The 16,269-nt window shown below is 53.4% G+C and overlaps 6 protein-coding genes across 6 annotated transcripts; 4 read left to right on the top strand and 2 right to left on the bottom strand.

Moving 5' to 3' along the window:
- Positions 1 to 48: 48 nt before the first annotated feature.
- On the bottom strand, positions 49 to 1,278 carry A1O1_03930 (uncharacterized protein; the record flags this gene model as incomplete). Its single annotated transcript, XM_007724829.1, has 1 exon — positions 49 to 1,278. The coding sequence occupies one exon, from the start codon at positions 1,276 to 1,278 to the stop codon at positions 49 to 51; it is 1,230 nt and encodes a 409-aa protein (XP_007723019.1).
- A 991-nt stretch (positions 1,279 to 2,269) lies between these two features.
- On the top strand, positions 2,270 to 3,745 carry A1O1_03929 (uncharacterized protein; the record flags this gene model as incomplete). The annotated part of the gene is made up of 3 exons (XM_007724828.1): positions 2,270 to 3,262; positions 3,319 to 3,429; positions 3,482 to 3,745. The coding sequence occupies 3 exons, from the start codon at positions 2,270 to 2,272 to the stop codon at positions 3,743 to 3,745; spliced, it is 1,368 nt and encodes a 455-aa protein (XP_007723018.1).
- Positions 3,746 to 4,674: 929 nt separating this feature from the next.
- A1O1_03928 (uncharacterized protein) lies at positions 4,675 to 5,016 on the bottom strand (the record flags this gene model as incomplete). The annotated part of the gene is made up of 3 exons (XM_007724827.1): positions 4,675 to 4,786; positions 4,852 to 4,909; positions 4,962 to 5,016. 3 exons carry the CDS (start codon positions 5,014 to 5,016, stop codon positions 4,675 to 4,677), a joined length of 225 nt encoding a protein of 74 aa, XP_007723017.1.
- A 254-nt stretch (positions 5,017 to 5,270) lies between these two features.
- A1O1_03927 (uncharacterized protein) lies at positions 5,271 to 11,793 on the top strand (the record flags this gene model as incomplete). The annotated part of the gene is made up of 2 exons (XM_007724826.1): positions 5,271 to 7,855; positions 7,911 to 11,793. 2 exons carry the CDS (start codon positions 5,271 to 5,273, stop codon positions 11,791 to 11,793), a joined length of 6,468 nt encoding a protein of 2,155 aa, XP_007723016.1.
- A 734-nt stretch (positions 11,794 to 12,527) lies between these two features.
- Positions 12,528 to 14,586, top strand: A1O1_03926 (uncharacterized protein; the record flags this gene model as incomplete). Its single annotated transcript, XM_007724825.1, has 2 exons — positions 12,528 to 12,698; positions 12,754 to 14,586. The coding sequence occupies 2 exons, from the start codon at positions 12,528 to 12,530 to the stop codon at positions 14,584 to 14,586; spliced, it is 2,004 nt and encodes a 667-aa protein (XP_007723015.1).
- An 809-nt stretch (positions 14,587 to 15,395) lies between these two features.
- On the top strand, positions 15,396 to 15,848 carry A1O1_03925 (uncharacterized protein; the record flags this gene model as incomplete). Its single annotated transcript, XM_007724824.1, has 1 exon — positions 15,396 to 15,848. The coding sequence occupies one exon, from the start codon at positions 15,396 to 15,398 to the stop codon at positions 15,846 to 15,848; it is 453 nt and encodes a 150-aa protein (XP_007723014.1).
- Positions 15,849 to 16,269: the final 421 nt, after the last annotated feature.

Below are 16,269 nucleotides of genomic sequence, written 5' to 3'. Positions count from 1 at the left end.
TCCGTCTGCCCCTGGTCGCGACGGTCAGTAACAGCCCTTGATACTGCCTCATCTCGTCGACAAATTGTATGGGCCAGCCGGTCGGGCCGTGGGAAAGTTCCGTGAGCTGAGAAGCGCGCCTTTGAACGACCTGATCTCGGCCTTGAACTTGGACGCTTCCGAGTCTGAAGCAGGCTTCTTGAGCTTGTTCTTGTCGTCAGCCACACTGTGGCCCGGAAAACTGCTGCCATAGTCGATCTGGAACGGATTATAACTGGTCTCCATTTTGACGAGCATACCCTGAAGCTGGGACATCTGGTCCTTGAGTCGATCGTGAGAGAAGTGCGTTGTCGTGGAGGTCAGCAGAGACGACAAAGTGCCATGAAGCGATGTCAAGCGCGCAGACTGTGTCACCGTCGGATCTTGAGCGGGAGCTTCCTGCAGCGAGGAACGCGATGCCGATCGCGACCGTGCTGGAGAGGTCTGGGTGGCTATATCTCGGTGGAAAAGCTCCGTAGGGTCGGAGTCTACAGACTCGACATCTTCGTCGTAGTCCTGGTATTTGTTCTTTTGCGATACCGTGCTGCTCGCGAAGTATGGGACATGAGAGACAGTGGATTCGAGTTTCTTGTTCAGCGTTTCTAGGTCCGCTCGGGCGGTCTCGGCCAGTTCATGACGCGCCTCCGTCAACGTCTCGAGCATCGGTGCCACAATGTACTTGCTGGCGCCATACGTCAGCGCAGATATGCCGGCAAACACGTATGCCGCGTTCGCCAGGCGCTCGAATGTCACGAGCGGAGGAGGCTTCTGCGGCTTAAGGAGGAATTCGGGATACGTGATGATCGGGGGTATATCTCGCTTGGGCGCAGTCTCGGCCGGTCGGCTTGTTTCGGTTGTAGCTGATGTAGCAATGTGATGGGCTGGACCATCAGAGTCTCCTCCATTCAATCCTTCGCTGTTGTCATGGACAGTCTTCAATTCGGAGGGGAGTTCGGAGGAAGGAGACGAGGAGGAGGGTTGTTCTGGGCCGAGCAGCGTGTTGATGTCATCGGCATGGACGCCTTTGTGTTGGAGGAAAGCAGCCTTTTGCTCTCTTGAGGCGTCACGTATTGAATCGTCTTCAAGGAATCTTCGCGCTTGCTCGAGCGGAGACGGTTCTGTTGTTGTCGAGTTGGACTGGAGAGGTTTTTGGCCGGAGGAAGGTTGACCGTCAGGAGCAGTGCTCCCTTCTTGTGCAGGTTGGTAGAATTTCTGCCACTCAGGGATAGAGGGGACCTTTTTCGAGTCCTGATCTGCCATGCTGTCGACTTATAGTATTAGAATGAGAAGCATGAGAATGAGTTTCAGTGATTCAAGTGCAGCGTTGGGTCATTCAAGTTCCTATATGCCAGCCTCGGCTCAATCCAATTGGGGCTGGAGAAAGTGATAGGGCTGAAGGCATCAGCCACATACAGTTCAGCCACATTGCGGTACCATGGACCTTGAACGCCACGACAAAATATAGCAGTGTTCATTGTAGTTTGTAAGTCATCCAAGACGTGTCCTCCTCAGTTGACATAGGCTGCCTATTTGCTGATTTGGGACCAAGAAACAATCTCAGCACTGCATATATCCTTATACACCATTTGCCAGGCTGCAGGGGTCTTTGGCGCGGCCGAAGTGCGAAGACAAAGCGAGAAAGGGAGAACACGGGGTGCGGAACGCGCAAACTCACCAGGATCGAACCGCCACAGCACGCAGGATAGTGGGAACCAGCCTAAGAAGGGACGCCCGTTAGCCGAGCCTGGAAAATGACAGATAGAAGCCGCCGCGTGCAACATCAAATCAGCGACGCAACTGATGGCTTTTCAGACGAGTCAGATACAAATAGCGCCGAAGACTTCGATCCCAGACAATCCGACTCGATGCGCAGAGCAGGCAGATATGAGTGAGTGTTCCAACTCTTGTCCCTTCTGGTTAAATTGTTTGAGGAAGGCGCTGGAGTTACTGTTGTGTTCATGTCGGCCACCAGACGAGACGGCGGGCAGAACGGAACTCTCTCCGGCTATGCCAGCCTAAGCGTGACCGTCTTGAGCATGTTGGCAGAGCCACAGTCGTGGTGAAGACAGGCAGACAAAGCAGACTGCTGGCTCACCATGCCCTGCAACGCGTGTGAATTGCATCCCCCAAGACCTCTGTTACCTGCAGATAGAACATCATCCCTGTCGCGAGGATTGAGATCGGCTAGCTTATCTTCCTCCTTCACAAAGTGAGCAAGCGCAACTGCCGCGACAGGGACTCTATTCTCATCATGGCGTTTATCACACTAAGATACCGTGCTACCGAGAGGGGGAAAGAAGCTAACACACCGCGCAGCTCATCCGGCGCCTCGACGCCGGCATCGTCCAGGCCACGACGCGCAGGAGCCCCAATCACCTCTTCCGCTTCTGTCCAGCGCGGCCCTGGCATTGCAGATGACCGACGACAAAGTCTCAAATTGACAGTAAAGGCTGCTCCGAGTAAACTCCGTGAGGTCATGCGTGCAAATGAAATCGTGTCACTCCAAGACACCCTGGGCGGCGGGCAAGTCTTGGAAGGACCACGAAGCACTCGCCGAGCTGCGATAGCTTCGAGGACTGGTGCTCGCGCGGCCCCTAGACCTACATACGCCGAGTATGGCGAGAGCGACATCGAAGATGATGCCGAAGATGACGAGGAGGAGGAGAACGAGGAAGAAGAGGAAGATGAGGAGCTTGATGACTTCGATCAGCTCGGCGCGGAACCCGAAGGAGGAACCGAAGATGAGGATGTCGACATGGAAGACTCGCCCGCCCCTCCTGCGAAACGCCAGGCTGCACCCAAACCTCCGAAGATCACCTTGAAGCCGCCGGCGGCTCGGCCAGACAGCAAGCAAGCAGCCAAACCCAAGCTAGTCGTCTCTCCTGCAAACGTTGGGCCTGTCAAGTCAGTCGAGGATCAGGAAATGGATGTCGATCCAGACGATGATGAAGTCGACGACTCGTCCGAACTCTCCGAGGAGGACGACGAAACCACAATCAACATCCACGCCGGAAATGCACGCGGGCAAGAGAACAAGGAGCTGGGAGAGGCTGATGCTCAGGGCGAAGAGGATGAGCTTGAAGAGGATGAGGAAGATGACGACGACCTGGATAGCAGCGACGACGAGACTCCGGCTTCAGGCTCAGCAACTCCGGATATCAGCCGGTTGACCAAGAGACAGCGAGGTAGGCCTGAAGATCAAGGCACGCTACTGGCGTTGGATATGGCACCACAACAGCGAAAGGTATTTAACAGCTTATTGTATGCCCTTCATTGCTCAAGCCGCTGACTATGGTTCAGTTCTTTACCGACGAGGAGAAAGCAATGAAGAAGGACGAGCACGCAAGAAAACGCAAGGAGTTGACCAAGCGGAAGATACAAGAGGAAAAGGCGGCTGCGTTGAATCGACTGGTATGTGCTTGGATGCTCTCCTGTGTGGTTCCTGCTAATATCGAACCCCCAGCTCAAACCCCAGGTGTCTAAAGCTCGAGGTGCCGCTCCGAAACCCGAGACACTGGCTGCAGCGGCGGCAGCAGCTGCAGCAGGTTCACCCTACGAGGAGGAAGAAGTCGTTCCCAAAGCCAACCCGTTGTACACGAGATGGGTCTCTACGAAGGAAGGGGTACGACTTGGAGTTCCAGAAGAATGGTTGGGCAAGAGAGTCGGTCGTGCTTTCGGACCACCGCTGCCACCGAGCAACAACGCACTCGTGCAAGAGATCGAATGAGTCGATTGAAGGGCACGTTCATTCCTTCCTGCAAGCTTTCAGGGCCACAAAACTCGATCCAGACCGGGCAGACTAGTCACAAAACGGGCTGGGCATCAAGGGCTTTCGAAACGCTGACCAGCCGATTGTACGCATATCACGCAGATACTGCACACACAGGGTTGCATTTTCTTTGGGAGAAACGCAGAAAGCGGGTTCTGCCTTGCCCCCTTCTTTTAAAAAGGGGCTTGCGGGAAACCGAAATAGCCTAAAAGGAAACTCCTTCTGCATGAATATTCCTCGTTCCAGTACAGAAGGGATTGTGACCTTCCGTCAAGTGGTCGTGTACGCCCTTTCAGCAGAGCTCCGTTCCTTCCGTTGTCCAACTAAATCTCCTAGCTCTACATCGGCGTTACATCATGCGATCGTGCGCCCTGACCTTCTCCTAGCCGGTCTCATGGCTTGAAGTCCTGTCCGACGATGAATCTCGACCGTAGCCTCTTCACTGGCTGATTTCCGGGAGGCAGGCGTAGTAGAAGCGCGAAGGCAACCTCCATAGTAACATTGTCCGCGCTGTGGTTGCTCTCGAATTCAGTCGCCGATGCCAGGTGAGGTTGAGGCAATGCCGACATGGTGTGCTATGTTGCAGAACAGCAGTCCTTGGGATGTCCAGTCCTCTCAAGCTCTCGATGGCTTGTTGGTCAGCCAAATCACAGCTGCGGCCCGTGAACGTCCTATGTTGATGTGTGCGCCGGACTGATCGCTTGAAGGAGCCAACTCTTGCAGACCGTTTCCAAAAGGATGATTCATTGCAAGGCGCCTGGAGCAATCAAGGTGCGTGTGTCCCGGCCCCAAGGGTCTAGTGGTTCCCGCCATATCAACCCATCTCGCGACAGCCGCCGGCTCTTTCTACTGGTATCTTGACCGCCCAAGCGACTTCTGTGAGGGCTTCAACCAGCCTGGCGAGCGTTGGCGTCGTCATTCGCAGATCCTTTGAGCGGTTTTGTTGTTTGCGGTGGAATTTCGATCAGATTTGGGCCGAGGTCTGCAGCAGCGAGTTCCCTATCGTCAAAAGCGCGGCATGATTAGTTCATATGCTTGCAAAGTCTGGAGTGGTTAGTACACACTCTTCTTTCAGCTTCTCCAGAGCACGTTGCTCGAAGGCAGGCCGGAAAGTCACATAGCCTTCGGACACATCAGTTGTGTGCTTGAACCAACCTCATGGAAAGTAGCTGACCGTTCAATACACCAAAGCCCACCACCAGAGCCCATCCGATCAGCCGTCGACTCATCCTTTCTGTATTGGTTGGAAAACCAGGCTGCTCGCATTCTTCTTCAACCTCTCAAAATATCTCGAGCGCCGCATGTCGTTCTTTCGTCGTCAACGCTCCGGCCTATCGGAAAAGCTTCCGTCTTGATGTGTTCTAAAGTTTTAGCGCCTTGGCAGAAACGGACCACTTGAACGACGCGTCTCGCCAACGCGACAGAGCCACTTGATATCAAACCATTTCCAAAGATCGCCACGAGACCATGGAAAGCACCAGCGATGGCCAACTGGAGAGATCGCGGCTACGTGCCGGACTCTGATGAGGAGGAGGAAGACGAAGAGCAGGATTTCCAGGCTGTGCTCGATCGTGGAAGTACGCTGACCTTTGAGACCGGTTCGGCCAGCCATCGGTCTCAGACCGGAGGATTGGTTGAGAAAGGTCAATCTTCAGCTGTCAACGCCTCTGTCAGTGATGGGAAGCAAGAAAACGGGATTAACAATACAGCATTCAAAAATGGTCAGCCGAGCAGCCGGGATGGCCCTTCCCAACTTCAAGGCTTACACAAGGGCCCTTCAGACTCCAACCCAGCTGAATCCAGGATCCATGATGCCACTGAAGCTTCGGTGCTGCCGCACTTGCCTACCAGCCCTTTGGGCTCGACAGCTGGTAGGCTTGAAGCCGAACTCCAGAAAGGATTGCAGACCGTCCAGGATATTCTGGGTCCCTTTCCCAATGGAGGCGAAGGTGATACTGACAGCCCGCTTTCGTCTCTTCCTTCATCAGTCGAAAGCTCTCCTCGTACAGCATTCGTCGCTCGGTCAAACGCCACCACTGATGGACCCGAACGGACTGCAGAACCGAGTACCCTTGGATTGGCCGTGGAGATACCCGCGCAGCCTACGAGAAGATCTTTCCGACCTCGAGCCCCGATCCAAGTGCACCCTTACGCGCTCGAAGACGCTAGATACCGACAGACTCTGAAGGCCAGGGGCCTGAAGCCTGTCCTGCTGCAGCAAATTGCTCCCCAGCCGCATAACGTCTCGGGGGAGGATTCTCAAGGGGCCGACACGTATGGAAGCAGTCAAGCGAAGAATTCGGATTCCCAAAGCCGGCCCTCGAGCCCAGTATCACAGGTTAACGAAGACGAGTCGCAAAGTCCGATCCGTGGGACGCGCATGCACACCGCTGGTCCTGGAATCTCGTTCGGCGACGATCTTCCGGACTTGTCGGACATTCTCAATGGTCGTGTAACTCAGTCCCTGCCCAGCATTACGAAGAAGTTATGGGAGGCAAGGAAATATCATGGGACCTCACCTGAGGATGATTCTCGTGTATATGACCTCCCCGAAGATGAGCCGGTTCCTCGAAAACTGCTTCGAAAGAAAAGTCCGCGCTTTCAGATCCCGCCCTCTCCTCCTCGCTCACGCGGCACCTTATCCTCACCAGATGGTGTGCTTCCTGACCTTGAGGACTTCCTCCGCGGTGACACGACCCCGGCACTTCTTCCAACCCCATTGCTGTCATCTAACAAGCATGGCATGAAGCGAGCACATATAGAAGCTCTTAGCTCCTCGGATTCGGAGCAGGTTGTTATCAGCGACGACTCCTCGACAAGTCCAAGTGCAACAGAAAGCTCTGACGATGGATCTCGGGGTATCCAACAGATCCGTAGAAAGATGAAGGGCGTCCTACCGGCCTCCTGGCTAAAGCTCGATTCCACGCAGAAGGCGAAGAACCATATACCCCGCCATCAGGCACGATCTCCGGTGAAGTCGTCTTTGGAGAAGGGTATTGCGCAACACGTATTATCCTCCACGACAAGAAGGAACCTCGACTCAAACGGTCGCTCTGCACATTCGGATACCAGGATGTTCGTGGCATCTGAGGCTGACTCTGATGAACCGGGTGTTTCGCTAACCGGCAACGACTTCGACGGTGATGTCCAGATGTGGTTAGAGGACGATGTTGTTGAGGATGACAGCATTGATGCGATGCTTGCTCCGAGGACTCGGACGACTCGGACGACTCCATTGAAAGGGAGACAACGAGGAGCCAAAGACGATACTGGAAACCCATCCGCTCCTCGGCCTGGGCGAAGGAAAATTAAATCCCACCACAGCCTGGGGGCCTCAGCAGGAGTCGCTTTCAAGAATGTCTCCCGGCCCAAGAAGAGGTTGAAGAAGAAGCATCAGAAGCCGAAGATAACCGTACTGGATGCACCTGGTTTTCAGGACAAAGATGTCCCCCGATTTCTGAGGATTGCACGAAGGCGAGGAGGACGTTCCGGGCAGACTAAAGCACAAGACCCGTCCAAGAAGTTTTTAAGACTGGCTACGACAGAGGATACTTTGGATGTGAACAAAGAGTTGGGTCGCTGGAGGAATCACCGGATGACAACAGGCCTTGTCAATGACCGGGACGCAGAAGGCACAAGGCGCAGCCCCTTAGAATCTCAGCCGCGCCCTAGTGATGGCGCAAGCAATGGCTCTATTGACATTGCTGTGAACGGGACTTCACCTGAGCTCGCTCACCTGAAGCAGACCACTGAAGCCACCCTTCAACGGATCCAAGTTCAGCAGACTCGGCCTCGATCTTTGCAACCAGATCTTCAATTGACGCCTCTAAGTCGTCCGACCAATCTCGTGGAGTATTTTCAGCCTCGACGACCACGAACCAGCCATACTCGATCAGATCGACAAGTTGGAAGTGCCACAGGAAAATCCGAACGGAGCAAGGTACCGTCACTCGTGAGACGCGTACCTCGACCGCCCTCAGTGAGAGGAGAGACATGTGGAAAGCATCTCATAGAGCATCCCACCATCTCGGCGACTTCAGATCGGCAGACAAATCGTCGGGCTCCAAGGTGAGGGCGGCCTATTGCACAATGTTCGAAGGCTTTGATACTGACAGTACAGCAGAAAGAGAGCTCCAAGAGCGCTTGATCTACGCACCGACGATAAGGTTCGTCGCGACATTATTCCCAGCCCTCTGGCGGACGAACCTGAAGATCTGGACCTCGATAGCACAATGGACATCGTGTCACAGGCTATAAGAAATCCACCGGGTACAGCACCTCTGCAGAATGGGCAGGCTCTACAGAGCACAATACTCAGACATGGTGGCTTTCAAATCTTGACGGCGACGCTGGACTCCACTGTTCTCTTCGAAACGTCCAGAAGCAGCACTCCTATCACAACTCCCAGATCTGGACGCACGCTACCAGCCTCTGCCTGGTCCGAAGATGTTGACTCAATAATTGGCGAAGTTTTCGTTGAAACAGCTCTCATCCTTTGCAGTGACGCAGGCGCGACCAGCATCGATACAGATGAGTACGCAGTTCTTCTGACCAAATGTGCGGAATCAGTCGAAAGTATCATCGATTACATCAACAAGAGTGTGTCGTTTACCGGAGCCCGTTCTTTCAATGCCTTCGTGGCTTCTATTCTTGATGGAATTGACGAACTCCGGCGCGCGATTCAATTTAATGATACGCCCAAAACTCAACGACACGTTGCAGGAACGCTGGCCGTTCTGAACCGATTGATGGTCCTCTCACAGCAAATTGCCATCATCATCAAAGGTACCGCACTTGAAGGCGTTTTCAGGTCTCAGATGCTAGAAAACAATTCGATGTTGGCAAATCTCGCATGGTCTTTAGCCTTGAGGGAGGAAAACACTGATTGTCTTTTCTCCCACATCGCGAGACAATCTCGACGTCCTTTTGTCGCCAATGCAATGCATTCTGACATCCTGACGGCTGCAATTGACACCATCCTCCTTATATTTCAGTTTCATCCTGGTCATTCGTGGATTTCCAACCTGAAAGATCTGCTGTCGAAGCACTTGGGTGGTGAAAATGGTGAAGCCCACCCCGCGGAAATGCTTGCATATACGATTCTCATTCTCGGATGCATTTATTCTGTCGTTGGCACCAACGAGCAGATCGCAGGAGCCTCAGAAGGCTCGGGCACTTTAGCACATCCTGGGTTTTCTGTGCTTCCCACCGCAATGACAGATTTCCTCAAGTTCTTCGCCCAAGAGACTGTCCGGAGGTCGTCAAACAGAACGAAGGATGCTCGGATGGGAAAGTTGAAGCAATTTGGCCTTGTTGCGTTTCAGTGGTGTCTTGTTCTTGCACGGAGTTCGGAGGAAGACGTTGCCAACAACCTATTGAAGCAGATGTTCAAGCAGTACTCCGACAAATCCAACAACATGCTTGACTTCTTCTCGCACACTACGATCAAGGTACCTAGCTTTCTTGACCGCCAGGTGGGCGCTTCAGAACTAGTGCCCGAGCCTGGCGATACAGACTTTCACCTTTTCCTCAAGCTCACGGCTTTCACGCTTGCCACACAGCCCAGTGTTGGCTCCCAGGACAGCGAGAAGTTGAGGAAACTCAAACTGCGCAAATTGTCCCTGGTGTTCAGTCTACTACCGAATAACGGTCGCGAGGCCGGAGATGACAAACCGATGCTGATCGAAGAATCCAACCCACTGACAATTCAAGACCTTGGAGCGGTGGCAAACCGATATCTTCTATTTTCCACTCTCTACCACTATGCACCGGTCGGTGTCAAACCGGAGATATCGAAGGTCAGAGACTTGGTCGAATTCGGCAATGCTCATGACGCTGTACGCACGCTCTCTCTTCGATGTTGGTCCAGCACCGTCAGATCCACCCTTCTGCTACCCGCAAATGAATCAGAACTTCATGAGCTGGCTGTGTGGATTCAAGACATGATTTTCAAGATCAGTGACAAGCTGAGAACGATCCCGCTTCGTAATAAGGACAAACTAGATCACAACAACATCCATTGGTACAACGTCAGTGTGCATCAGATCAACCTGGACACTGCCATATCGCAGTTCAACAAAATAGCAAAGGCATATATGGAGGCTATTGGTCTCTGCTACAGCGAGTCCCAAGCGCAATGCCTCTTGACAGGCGATCGTTTCTCCGACATGATCTCCTTGTGTCACCAACGGGAGGTGATTGATGACCGAGCGATCAGTGGCATCTTCGACGTGCTCACAGCATACCTAAGGAAGTCCTCAGCCGCCCCAGTGGACACATTGAAAAAGCTTCGAGGTGAAGTACGAGACATCCTGTTCAAGCACTTGAGCCGTTATCTGCCTCTTGACGACGTGCTGCTAGTGTCGATGGTAGAGACCTGGTACACGATCGCGAGCATCTTGATTGAAAGAGGAAACAACAGCTGGGATGATTACTGGTCCAGATGGGGTGTTCTTACGATCCATCGATTCAGTGATATCACCAACTCAGCCAGAGACTATCGTGTGCTTATGACCAGCAAGATTGCTTCTCATCGGGCCTTCGTGGAGTCTCACATACATGAATTTCTTAAAACCTGGTTGTCGGCGATCTTGGTGCCAGAGAATGAACTCGGTTTCGACCATCTACTGACGAATACGATTGTGAACACGTTCCCCGACGTTCTTGCCCTCGGAGGTCTGCGCAGAAAAATTGCGGATGATGCACCAAATCTCAATCTCACTGACGAAGACTTGATCGCCCATCGCTTGGAAATTGTTCGCTATATGATTCGGAGTATTTACTATCTTCAAACCACGAACAAGCAGCTCTCCTGTGTTGAGGAGCTCACCAAGGCGCATGCAGACGGTCTGCTCGAGACCATTGCTGCTGCAATGAAAGAAACTTGGACGCGGACTGAAGGGGCGGCAAGAGAGGCGTGGACAGATTTCATCCATGCGGTTGTGTTCGAGCTCAGCCGATATCCATTCCCGACCTTCAGGATAGACCCGTGGTTTCTAGATCCGGAAGATCGACAACTTCAGGAAAAGGCTCTCCATTTGGAATGGTTGTTTGTTCGCCACGCCGAGGAGCCTGCTCATATCGATGATGAGTACGCTGTCCGAACCTTCCGTGTTGCCTGCGAACTGGCTGCAGTCCACGGCACAAAGGCAGAGTTGATTGAACGTGTTGCCAACACGTTGTCGGCAAGCGATCCCGACTATGTCGACGGTGAAGGCAGGTTCATGCTCGACATCCCGGCCCAACTTCGTTTTATCAAGGCGGTGTTTCCGGTTTACATGGATCGGTCGGTGATGCACGACCATAAGCCCAGTGTTATCTTGGGCCCCATGGTGATGGCTATAGCCACAGAAGTGTGCCAGAGGCTCGAAACTCGTGTCGACCTTGAATGCCAGCAGCACATGGAGCAGTTCCTTGAGACAATGGTGGTTGTATTGAATGCGGCGGTCAGGGCACTACAGTCCACGCTCTGCGACTTCACCAGCGCGCGTAGCCATGAAGTCAAAGCCCTGGCCGATTTTGTCTGCCTCTGCGCGAGTGTTTGCAGCCGTTGGGCACACCTTCACCTCCTCTTTCCAAACTCTGCTGCGATCCTTGCACTACAACCGTTCGTGCAGACATACGGGTTGTACGTCTACGAGTATGCCTGTTCTGCCCTCGGTTTGCCTTGCGTTCCAACGGACTCAATCTTCTGGGCAGCATATCCGGACAGGCGGATGAGATCCGCGAAAGACTTTGGCTTCTACTTGACCGATCTAGAGCCTTCCGATTTCGAAGACATCGCCGCCCTCAGAAAGGTTGCCAAAACGGACCTCGTCAACTCGTTCGCGGAGCGATGGTCTCGTCGAAACGTTCTCCGTCCTGGGTCAGTGTGGAGTTACAAGAGGGCAGAGACTTTCGAGTCTCTGATAGAGCCAGTAGCGCAGACATTGGAGGAGGCGGAGCAGAATGCTAAGTTGGCTGTGGAAGAACTGGTGCGGGCGCTAGAGCTGCTGGGCGTCAAATAGGGGGAAGACCCGACTTGAATCCGCGTGGTCTTGGTAGAGACAATGAAATTGTTGGATCCATTGAGTTTCGTTGCAGCCGTTTGTAGTGTGAGCGTGTGCCTACTACAACACTCTCCGTTTGTCCTATCGACCAGGCGACCGTTGTTCTTGCCTGTGGTTGTAAAACTAGCTATCTGCGTGGTGTCGCTGACCACAGGTGTACAGTGTTAAACATGTCGCGTACACCAACGACCATGGGGTCGAAGGGGATGATGGCCGTCAGCACCATATTGCGGAGCCTTGAGGACATTGGTTCACATAGCAGACAAGAGGTATAAGGAGCACGCCGCTGAAGTTCCAAATGGGGAGTTCGTCGTCGTCGCCTTTCTGCACTACCCAATACTGTGCTGGCCCTCAGCCAGAGTGTCACAGACGTGTCTGCGAAAGATGGATATTGTGCGACTGTGACTGTGCAAGGCTGCGCTGGAATCTGATAAAGGAGAAAAAGGGTCGTGGCGCAGGCTGTTATCGATAAGCAGTGGTTGCTCCGCCAACCTTGGACTCTCTACAACTGTCAACATGCCATCGACAGTCCGGGGTCATTCTGGACCAGACGTCTGTCTACCTACCTACTACGATTCCCACTCCGCTATGACTCTTTTTGCTGCCTTGACCCTCTGCCTGCCGAACATTCCATCCGTGCTCCGCTCCAGACTCTCGCTGTCATCTGATAAAGCAGCAGTCAGCAAGGAAGGATGGGTGTCGAACCGCCCTTCATCTATGACCGTCCAAGCACCTACACCTTCGGGGGTCCTGTCCAGCATGGATTCAATCCCAAAGCTGCTACACAGGCTTCTTGGACCCCGAAAGCCTCAAGGCCCAAGCAAGATGGCCCTCTCATCAATTTCAATAAACATCCTGACTCGGTATGACTTTCTGGCTTGACTGCCCGCAGAAACATTGAGACTGACCTGGCCGCAGTACATAGTCGTTCCTTACGGCAATCTCGATGCGAAACCGATGAACCCCAACACCAAGAGTAGGGTGACCCGTGCTCGCCAGATCCAGCTCTTGCTGCGGATATGCGCCTTGCTGGGAGCCATGGGCACCCTGTTCTGCGTCATTGCCATCAATAAAACATCGTCAACAGTGGGATGGATCATCCGGGTTGCTCCAGCCGTGTCCCTTTGCCATACACTATATGCCGTCTACCATTTCTGCCGTGGCGCAACAGGGCGGCCTCCAGCATCTACAGCCAGCTACATGATATTCGCAGCCCTGCTCGACACCGGGCTGATTCCGTTTTTCGTCTTCTCCGCTTGGATGGCACAGGCAGATTATACAAGCAACACTTATGGTTGGAGCACCCTGTTCAACGACTCGGTGCTTTCCTACAAGATCATACATGCTTTCTTCCTGCTTTCATCCATTGAGAGTGGACTCCTGGCCGTGTCTCTCATATTGGACGTGTTCCTGGCCTTGAAGTTCAAAAAGATCGCGAGACTGCCACCAGACATGAACCCGCTAGAGCCGAACCTCACATCAAGACATAAGCGGAATAAGTCAGAGCTCATCACGGAGAAGAACATGAAGTCTTCAGTATTGGCGGCGAAGAGAGAGTCTCAGGCTTCGGGGTTTCGAAGGGTCCCTTTCATGCATACGCGGACCGACTCGGCAGATAGTGTCACTCTCCATGGGAGTGAGAATGCTCGTACCTCCAGAGCAGAATTGCGCAAAGAGTTGGATGAGAACGAGAAAGATCCATGGCGCTGGTCCCGGTATTCATCTCCAGAGCGTCCCAACTCCACTGTCAATCCTTCTCCCAACTCACGAGGTGCAGGCACAGGGTTGGATCATCGACCAGAACGCTCCTCGGGGCTTACGAAAGAGGCTTCGCGCCCTTCGTCTTGGCTGTCATATCTGGACTATGAGGGTGTGCCCAACAACCTGAGTGAAGGGGCTACCGCCGCACTCGACCATGAAGTCCGACCACTGTCCCGAGTCTCTGCAATTTCGGCCCGTGACGCTTCTGTTGATCGACGTCAACATGAGAGAGAGAACTGGTATCAAGGTGCGGCAAGGAACAGCCAAGTTCATCTCCCACATAACGGCAGCCAAACTCGTTTGCATCCGCTCACTGCAAACACGACCGACTCCAGTCCGAACCTATCAGTCCCCAGTCCGCAACTCCAGGCAAAGAGGAGAAGTCGTGAGCCACTCGCCATGAACCCTCCCACTCCTCCTCGCGTCCAATCTCAGGACGAAAACATCTATACCTCCCCGCGGGACCCGGTTCCATTGCAGAACGAAAGTAGGACTGCCCTGCTCGATGGCGACGCGAATGCTCAAGCGCGACCCAATATGGGATCCCGGCCATCGAGCTTTATCGGAAGCGGTGGCAAAGGTCGATTTTATGGCAATTTGAGATCGTCCATCGGCTCCGTTGGGTCGCAGGGTAACAAGAAAAGCACACAAGCTGCCGTTCATGACGTTGAGGACATGTATCAACGCACAAAGACAATGCATACAGAGAGCGACTACAGTACGAACTTCGAAATCTACGGATCTGACAGCGAGGATGAGAAGCTGAGTGCCAACATCCAGCAGGTCTCGGCCAACTCTCAGTGGAATGGAGCGAGACAGGTCTCGAATTCTACAGGTTATGATCTCAATGCCGGATATGCTGGGCTGGGCTCGGAATTTGGCCTGGGAATGGGCCGTCGGCGCGAGGTCAGCGGGAAGGTCGTGGAAGAAGGCCGAGCCTCGCCTACTAAGAATGGTGCTGCTGGTTGGGAAAGATTCAAGGGGTTGTAAAGTGATGGATATGATTTGGGATTTGATGGACTTCAACACACGGAGTGCAGGACATGCAGTAGTGCCAATTGAACTGGGTATGGAACGACGTAGGGAGTTAAAGGGGGTTAATGCTAGGATTTCGGGACATGAGACTCATCATCAGTCTGACAACAATGGAGTCAACACATCAGGCATTTTGGTGGAATATACTGCCCCAGGAGAGACAGTGGTGTAGATCCAAATGCAAAAGTCTACTTCATGGGGCTCTTGTATCCCATTGCTACTACCACACTTCTATTGCCTGGTCGTTGTTGGGTGATATAATATTGTCATATCACAGTTATCACAATATCACCCTGAGAGTCGGAGCCTTGCTTCCTGTATGGTATTAATGCCCCACCGTACCAAAATGCGGAAAACCCTCGGCAACGTCATCTCCGCCGTCCACCTGCGACCGAAAGTATCTTGTTACTGGAGTATCATTTCCACTGACAAGACAAGACAAGAAATCAAGTCAAATAGAGTGAAACTCAACCTTCGCTGCTCCCGCTCCTTGGAGAGACAGAAAGCAAAAGACACAGTCATCATAAACCATGGCATCCCAGCGCGGCGTACGCATCCTCACCCGCTCTTTCGACCATCTCCCTTCCATCTCCATCTCCACATCCTCTACTCGTACAGCAGCCGCAGCCGCCTCGTCACTTACCCTGCGTAAGAGCTGCCGCACACAGCCAACACGACTCAGCTCGACAGGAGTGAGAGCCGCTTCTTCATATTCCCCACCAGCCACCAGTCCACCGTCGTTCCCACGCACAACCCAGACGTCGATGCCCCGTCTCCGCCAGCCCAAACGGCATTTCACGACGACACTGGTCGCGCGGAAAGACGACTCCTCTTCTGCGTCGACGCCTCAGTCCACGGTCTACGGATTCTCAGAAATCCAGTCCTTGACGACCAACCCGGACCCGAAACGGATCCTAATCGACGTGCGCGAACCAGGGGAGGTACAGTCGACGGGGAAGATCCCGGGCAGTCGCAACCTGCCCGTCACGTCGGCGCCGGACGCGTTCTTCTTGCCGGCGGAAGAGTTTGAGGAGCGGTATGGATTCGCGAAACCGGGAGACGGGGATGAGGCTATTTTCTACTGTAAGGCCGGAGTCAGGAGTCGGGCGGCCGCGAGGTTGGCGGCGCAGGCAGGGTTTGCTGGGAAGATTGGGGAGTTTCCGGGGAGTTGGATCGAGTGGGAGAAGAATGGGGGAGAAGTGGAACGGGAGAAGTGAGAAACAGAACAAGAGGAACGGGAGAAATGGGAAACGGAAGAAGAGAAGATGGTGGGTGTTGGTTTGGGAGAGGAATAAAGTTGGGAAAGTTGCTGTGTTGGGGAGAAGACGTGGAGACGTCGTATTTTTAAGCCACAAGGGGAGAGATAAAGTCCAAAGATGTGGGTTTGAGAGAAGCGTGAAGAGAGGGACGATGAGGGAGGTCACCCAAAAAAGAAGTATACCTATCGGAAGGATGTAGAAGATGGTTTTTGGAAGCCGCTCGACGCGTTCAGGTGGATCTCAAAGGATGACAACACATCTGGGCGCCAGCGATAGAATGGGCAATGCATTCCAATTGACGATACTGTCGTCCATTAGGTAAATCACCAAGATGGGTACTCTTGAGGATGGAAGCTGGCCTCCTATTGAACCCATCCCC

This window comes from Capronia coronata, assembly GCF_000585585.1.
Source record: "Capronia coronata CBS 617.96 chromosome Unknown acBCG-supercont1.3, whole genome shotgun sequence".
Taxonomy (NCBI): Eukaryota; Fungi; Ascomycota; class Eurotiomycetes; order Chaetothyriales; family Herpotrichiellaceae; genus Capronia; species Capronia coronata.
Note: the sequence above shows the minus strand (reverse complement) of the source record. Positions and strands in the feature narration are given on the sequence as shown.